The sequence below is a fragment of the Danio rerio genome, chromosome 23 (assembly GCF_049306965.1).
Source record: "Danio rerio strain Tuebingen ecotype United States chromosome 23, GRCz12tu, whole genome shotgun sequence".
Taxonomy (NCBI): Eukaryota; Metazoa; Chordata; class Actinopteri; order Cypriniformes; family Danionidae; genus Danio; species Danio rerio.
This window is the reverse complement of record NC_133198.1, coordinates 49,425,001-49,432,500: the sequence shown is the minus strand read 5'-3', so window position 1 is coordinate 49,432,500 and position 7,500 is coordinate 49,425,001. Positions and strand designations below refer to the sequence as shown.

General features: G+C 36.4%; 2 protein-coding genes across 3 annotated transcripts in view; one reads left to right on the top strand and one right to left on the bottom strand.

Annotated features, from left to right (window-relative positions):
* fhip1ab (FHF complex subunit HOOK interacting protein 1Ab) overlaps positions 1 to 7,500 on the top strand; it is a 446,377-nt gene that overhangs the window by 199,296 nt on the left and 239,581 nt on the right. The window lies entirely within an intron of this gene.
* Positions 1 to 7,500, bottom strand: part of prelid1b (PRELI domain containing 1b) — an 11,059-nt gene that overhangs the window by 844 nt on the left and 2,715 nt on the right. Inside the window, exons 2-6 of one of the 2 annotated variants that reach the window (XM_017353568.4) lie at positions 7,441 to 7,500; positions 6,619 to 6,838; positions 6,151 to 6,264; positions 3,169 to 3,247; positions 1 to 1,900 (exon numbers count right to left, since the gene is read on the bottom strand). The exon at positions 1 to 1,900 is cut by the window's left edge and continues 844 nt beyond it; the exon at positions 7,441 to 7,500 is cut by the window's right edge and continues 64 nt beyond it. In XM_017353568.4, the coding sequence (XP_017209057.1) occupies positions 1,809 to 1,900; positions 3,169 to 3,247; positions 6,151 to 6,264; positions 6,619 to 6,838; positions 7,441 to 7,500 (565 nt within the window). In that variant the 3' untranslated portion in view covers positions 1 to 1,808. 2 annotated transcript variants of the gene reach the window in all.

The following is a 7,500-nucleotide window of genomic DNA, read 5'->3' as shown; positions in this document are numbered from 1 at the left end:
AATGAATTCATCCATCCTGTCATTCATCCATTCATTTATCCATCCATTCATTCTTTCATTTATTTATTTATTGATTCGTCCATCCATTTATTCATCCTTCCGCTCATTTATCAATCCATTCATTCATCCATCCATCCATCCATCCATTCTTTCATTTATTCATTCATTTATTCGTCCATCCATCCATTCATTCATCCATCCATCCATTCATTGATTCGTCCATCCATTCATATATTCATCCATCCATCCATTCTTTCATTAATTCATTTATCCATTCATCCATTCTTTCATTTAATCATTCATTGATTCGTCCATCCATTCGTTCATCCATCCATCCATTCTTTCATTTATTCATTTATTGATTCGTCCATCCATTCATTTTTTTCATTCCTTCATTTATCCATCCATTAATCCATCCATCCATTCTTTCATTTATTCATTCATTGATTCGTCCATCCATCCATCCATCCATTCTTTCATTTATTCATTGATTCGTCCATCCGTCCATCCATCCATTCATTCATCCATCCGTCCATTAATCCATTCATTCATCCATTCATTCTTTCATTAATTCATTCATTGATTTGTCCATCCATCCATACTTTTATTCATCCATTCATTCATTCATTGATTCACCCATTCATCATTTCATTTATCCATTCATTGATTGATTCGTCCATCCATCCTTTCGTTCATTAATCCATCCTTTTAATTATCCACTGTTTCACTTGTATTCATCCATAATTCATTCATTCAATGATTTACTCATCCATCATCCTTTTATTTATCCATTCACTGATTCATCTATACATCAGTCATTTCATTAATTTATTCATTCATTCATCCACCCATCCATCAGTTCTTTTATTAATTAATTAATTCATTCATCCACTAATTGATTTACCCATCCATCCTTTCATTCATCCATCCATTTTCTTTATTCTATTCATTTATTGATTTATCCATCCATCCTTTTATTCATCTATACAGTCATTGACTGATTGATTCATCCATCTATCCATCAGTCCTTGGATGATCCATCCATGATCCATCCATCCATCCAATCATCAATTCATTCAATAATTCATTCATCCAATCAATTCATTCATTAATTTATTCATCCATCCATCCATTCACAGATTCATCCAACCATTCATCCATTTGTTGATTCATTCATCCATTCATCCATCCATCCATTTTTATTTCTTCATTGTATTATACACTGTAAAAACTTTTATAAATGAGCAGTTTTCCCTATTTTGTGATTTGTGTTTTTATCCTTAATTTTCATTATTTGAATAAATTTTTTCTGATGATTTTCCTGAATTCGGCCCATTTAAACAACCAAAACAACATTTTCAACAACATTTCTGATCAATCTGTGTGAACCGTGTGTTTTCAAAAATTTTCAAAAGTGCAAAGAAAAAAGTTTGAGTTCATGTCTGTGGTGTAAACACTCTCCTCCTCTTCAGTTTTACCTGAGCTTTACTATTAGCAGCCGTGAGACAAACTCACTCCCCAGGATTAATCCCAGTAAGCATTTCATTTCATCACTAAATCTTATGTAAATTCTTCCTCGATATGACTTACAGTACAAACATGTTTAAATAGCGATGCATTTACCAAACAACTGCTTCTAATTGGATTTGGATTGTAAAAATTCCCTAAAAGTCAAGTTATTTATTTGTTTTTCTGCATATGTTTTGTGTTTTTTTCTAATTTATTCTGCATTAATTAAGTTAATTTTTTTGAATAGAACTATGCGCAGGAATACCCAGAAAGATCCACAGGTTGTGTCTGGTCCTGATTCATATGTATTGCTGAGGTTTCTGGGCGTTTTTTGCGGCTGGATTCACATTTTTGGGTTTCTCTGCAGATTCTCCATGACAGGAGGACGATGCTTCTGAGAAAACACAAAACATGATTATATTCCACAATTAAACACTTTCCTGATGGTGTCGCACTGCAAACATTCTTTACTTGAGAGGTTGCTTCTTGTTTCTTGTATATCTACAGATTATTTAATCAAGAAGCATTTCCTAGACCAGCATACCATATTGGGCTCTATCATACACCCGGCGCAATAAAGAGCAAGACGTGTTTTGATCGATTTGCTGCTATTTTCAGACCAGTGCAACCATAAGTTTTGCTCCACGTTGTTTAAAAAGCAAATCCATTTGCACTATGTGGGCTTATGTGTGTCCAGGTCCATATAGGAGGTGTGTTAAGGTGCATTGTTGGAGCGTTGCTTTTTTGAGGAACTGAAATAGCCGCGCCATTGACCAACTAAAAGCTGCTCTAAAGTCCAGCAGAGTGTGTTATTTATGAACCTATGCAGGTCCAAACACTTACACACTGCTGAATACACACAGGATGTACAGCAACACACACTTTACAGATGAAAACAGTTAATATACATAGATATAAACAGCACTGTCTCCATGCCTTCTTCACCTGGGTGGGCTTTTTCAGTTTATTTATGACGATCTGCATCTGTATAATGTTATTATTAGCAGTATTATTTATTATATGCAGATTTATAATAAACACAAGTGTAGATTTTTGCATCACCATATGGGGCATTTAACAAATTACAGTAACTTTATAAGTTGGTTCAAAGTCTAATTTTCTTCAGTGTACTTCCTTAATAACTATTAATAAAGGTCCAACTAGCTGTTAGCATGACATCTACCTCTATATGTGCTTGTGGAGCTAATGTTGTTTGATCAGTTTCTGAGTGTGTGTGTGTGTGTGTGTGTGTGTGTGTGTGTGTGTGTGTGTGTGTGTGTGTGTGTGTGTGTGTGTGTGTGTACGTGTTTTTGTGACATATCAGGACACAAATCTGTATAATGACATGGGTATGACACAGGTATTACAAAAAGGAGGTGAAATATGAGGACATTGGTGACGTCCTCATTTCTCAAAATGCTTATAAATCCTACAGAATGAGTTTAATCAGAGAGTAAAGCTGCACACTGTCTCCTGTGGTGGTTGGGTTTAGGAGTGGGGTGGGGTGAGGGCAATATAATATATGGTTTGGGCTGCATAAAATGAATGGAAACCTATGTAATGTCCCCACTTTTCACAAAAACAAACGTGTGTGTGTGTGTGTGTGTGTGTGTACGTGTGTGAGTGTTCGTGTTGTGCGTGTCTGCGTGTGTGTCTTACTCTGCAGATTTGATATGGCGTGCTCCAAACCCTTCATGGCTTTCAGCTGATTACTCCTGAATCTGGCCAAACCAAACTCCTGAAGCAACAACACACACATAACAAGACAGATCTCGTCATGCCTTTTTTTAGTGCTACCATATAGAAAAATTATACAAGCCAATATATGCAAATTCAATATAGGACATACAAGTTCATATTTGGATTTCAGATACAGTTGAAGTCAGAATGATTAGTCCCCGCTGTTTATTTTTCCCCCAATTTCTGTTTAACATAGAAGCAGATTACTCCAACACATTACTAATCATAACAGTGTTAATAACTCATCTCTAATAACTGATTTATTTTCTCTTTGTCATGATGACAGTAAATAATATTAGACTAGATATTCTTCAAGACACTAGTGTTCAGCTTAAAGTGACATTTAAAGGCTTCACTAGGGTAATTAGGGTAACTAGGCAGGTTAGGGTAATTAGGCAAGTCATTGTATAACGATGGTTTGTTCTGGAGACTATCGAAAAATATATAGCTTATAGGGGCTAATAATATTGACCCTAAAATGTTTTTTTTTTTATTTAAAACTGCTTTTATTCTAGCAAAAATAAAACAAATCAGACTTTCTCCAGAAGAACAAATATTATCAGACATACTGTGAACATTTCCTGAATCTGTTCAACATCATTTGGGAAATATTAAAACATGTATAAATAAATAAAAGGGGGGCGAATAATTCTGACTTCAACTGTACATAAAAGATATGTTGTCTATGTATATATTTCCAAATGTCACCAAATTGGCAGCTAGCATATATATTTTCAACCATTGTAATTACAATTCAGCACATACATGTTGAAATATATTACATATTATTGCATATTAGTGCTGGGCAAAGATTAATCGCATCCAAAATAAACATTTTGGCATAATATATGAGTGTGTGTACGTGTGTGTTATAAATAATTTTTATGTTCATGTCTTACACACACACACATATAAAAACAATAACTATACAAAACAGTGTTGTAAAATATTTGAATTTATATAATAGGAATTTATATAATATAAATAGGCATTTCCCCAAATATATGTAGGTATGTGTGTATTTATGTATAAATAATAAATACAGACAGTACACACACAAAACTGAATTTTATTTTAGATTTATTTTTTGCTCAGCACTACAATTTATATTATTACATTATATATGTAATTATCATATACGGTATGAATACGTATAGCAAATATATTTTAACGTATATTTAAAATTACAAAGGTTGGAAAAAATATTTAAAAAAACATGTTACATATATAACATTTTGTATATGTGAAATACATACTTGTATGTCACATATACACTCAGCGGCCACTTTATTAGGTACACTTGTCCAACTGCTGGTTAACGCAAATTTCTAATCAGCCAATCACATGGCAGCAGCTCACTGCATTTCGGCATGTAGACATGGTCAAGCGAATCTGCTGCAGGTCAAAGCGAGCATCCGAATGGGGAAGAAAGGGGATTTAAGAGACCTTGGAACGTGGCATGGTTGTTGCTGCCAGACGGGCTGCTCTGAGTATTTCAGAAACTGCTGATCTACTGGGATTTTCACGCACAACCATCTCTAGGGTTTACAGAGAATGCTCCGACAAAGAGGAAATATCCAGTGAGCGGCAGTTCTGTGGGCGCAAATGCCTTGTTGAGGTCGGAGGTCAGAGGAGAATGGCCAGACGAACAGTATTACACAGAAAGGCAACAGTAACTCAAATAAGCACTCGTTACAACCGAGCTCTGCAGAAGAGCATCTCTGAACACACAACACGGCCAACCTTGAGGCGGATGGGCTACAGCAGCAGAAGAGCACACCGGGTGCCGCTCCTGTCAGCTAAGAACAGGAAACTGAGGCTACAATTCACACAGACTCACCAAAACTGGACAATAGAAGATTGGAGAAACGTTGCTGCTCTGATGAGTCTCCATTTCTGCTGACACATTCGGATGCTCGACTCACAATTTGGCCTCAACAACATGAAAGCATGGATCATCCTGCCTTGTATCAGCGGTTCAGGCTGGTGGTGGTGGTGTAATGGTGTGGGGGAGATTTTCTTTGGGTCCATTAGTACCAATTGAGCATCAACGCCACAGCCTACCTGAGTATTGCTGCTGACCATGTCCATCCCTTTATGAGCACAGTGTCTCCATCTTCTGATGGCTACTTCCAGCAGGATAACGCAGCATGTCATAAAGCTCAATCATCTCAGACTGCTGAACATGACGATGAGTTCACTGTACTCAAATGGCCTCCACAGTCACCAGAGCTCAATCCAATAGAGCAGCTTTGGGATGTGGTGGAACGGGAGATTGGCATCGTGGATGTGCAGCCGACAAATCTGCAGCAACTGTGTGATGCTATCATGACAATATGGAGCAAAATCTCTAAGGAATATTTCCAGTAGCTTATTGAATCTCTGCCATGAAGAATTAAAGCAGTTCTGAAGGCAAAAGAGGGTCCGACCCGGTACTAGTCAGGTGTACCTAATAAAGTGGCCGGTGAGTGTATTTTATATATGTGAAATCCAAATATAAACTTGTATGTCTTATATATGCAGAACTCAACATTTGAAGTGGATTAAAATAGTTTTTAAAAATAGGTGTTGTTTAATAGTTAGGATAATTGTGATGAAAGGTTTTGATCCACTTCAGATGTTGACTACTGTAGTTTGCATATACACAGGGTGGGCCATTTATATGGATGCACCTTAATAAACTTATTGTGAATTTCACAAGAAAAACAATGGTGTGCCTGGTTTTAACATAACTTTATTCTTTCATGAGATATTTACTAGCCTAATGTGCCACAAACAGGTTGTTAATATCACCAACCATTCCCATTTGATTAAGGTGTATTCATATAAATGGCCCACCCTGTATATCAGTGATTGGTGTGTGGTTGTTGTGAAATGCTAATGTATGTGTGTGTTATGTACCTGTATGGGTCTGGAAAGGCCGAAGACTCCAGATGAGATCCAGGCTTGCCTGGTTATGTGTGTCCACACAGGTCTGTCCTGCTCGCCAGTAAACACACACCGCTCCACCACACGCTGAGGAGGAGAAAACACACACACACACACACACACAATCAGTAACGCAGCCTTAACCCTATGTAACGCACTCATAAGAAAACCCCTGGAGTGTTTCTGGGTGTTATTACAACACTTTTGAACTTAGTAATCAATGTCAATGAAGTTACCATATGTGATTGTTCGCCTAATAAAAGAATAAAAAACCTACAACAGTGTCTAGCTATTGAAGGATGTTCAGTTTAGGCATTATAATAGGGCGTTAATACTTGATAGCAATCTGCAATCAATATGTTTGACATTTAGTGTATTTGTAAACTGCGAGCTTTGAACATTCCCAGACTTCAGAGTGTGAGTGTTGTCATTTTTTTTCACCATTAATTTGGCGTGATTTACGTTCCAGGTCATGGTGGTGAGGCTCCGGTTGGAGAGGTCGACCACGGAGTCCTCGATGATATAAACGGAGCGTCTGCCAGGGAAGATCCGCTCGGCCCAGCGAGGGAGACGATTGGTTTTAGTGAAGAGTCTTCGAGACACCAGGAGGTTTTCTGACGTCACTTTGCGAAACAACACGTCCTCCGTCAGGACATGAGAGCTGACAGAAACAACACACACAGGTCAACTATATATATATATATATATATATATATATATATATATATATATATATATATATATATATATATATATATATATACACATATATTATTATTATTTTTTTTAAGCTATTCTGGAGTTGTTCATAGTATTTCCTCTAATATTTGTTCTTTTGGAGAAAGTCTTATTTGTTTTAAAGCAGTATTTAATAGTTTTAAAGCCATTTTAAGCTCAATATTATTCGCCCCTTCAGCAATATTAGTGTTGGATTGTCTCCAGAACAAACCACTGTTATACAATGACTTGCCTAATTACCCTAACTTTACCCTAATTACCCTAGTGAAGCCTTTACATGTCACTTTAAGCTGAACACTAGTGTCTTGAAGAATATCTAGTCTAATATTATTTACTGTCATCATGACAAAGAGAAAATAAATCCGTTATTAGAGATGAGTTATTAACACTGTTATGATTATTATTATAATTTTTTAATAGGTTAAATGAATTTAACAGAAGCAGATACACTCAATAAGCTCATGACAGGTCTGCTTTTAATGTTCTTAATAATGTTTTGTTTACTAAGATAAGCCAGGTCAGTACCTGAATGGGTTTGGGTATCTCTGCCAGAAGGCCGTCAACACAAGGTCCCATGAGTTCTTA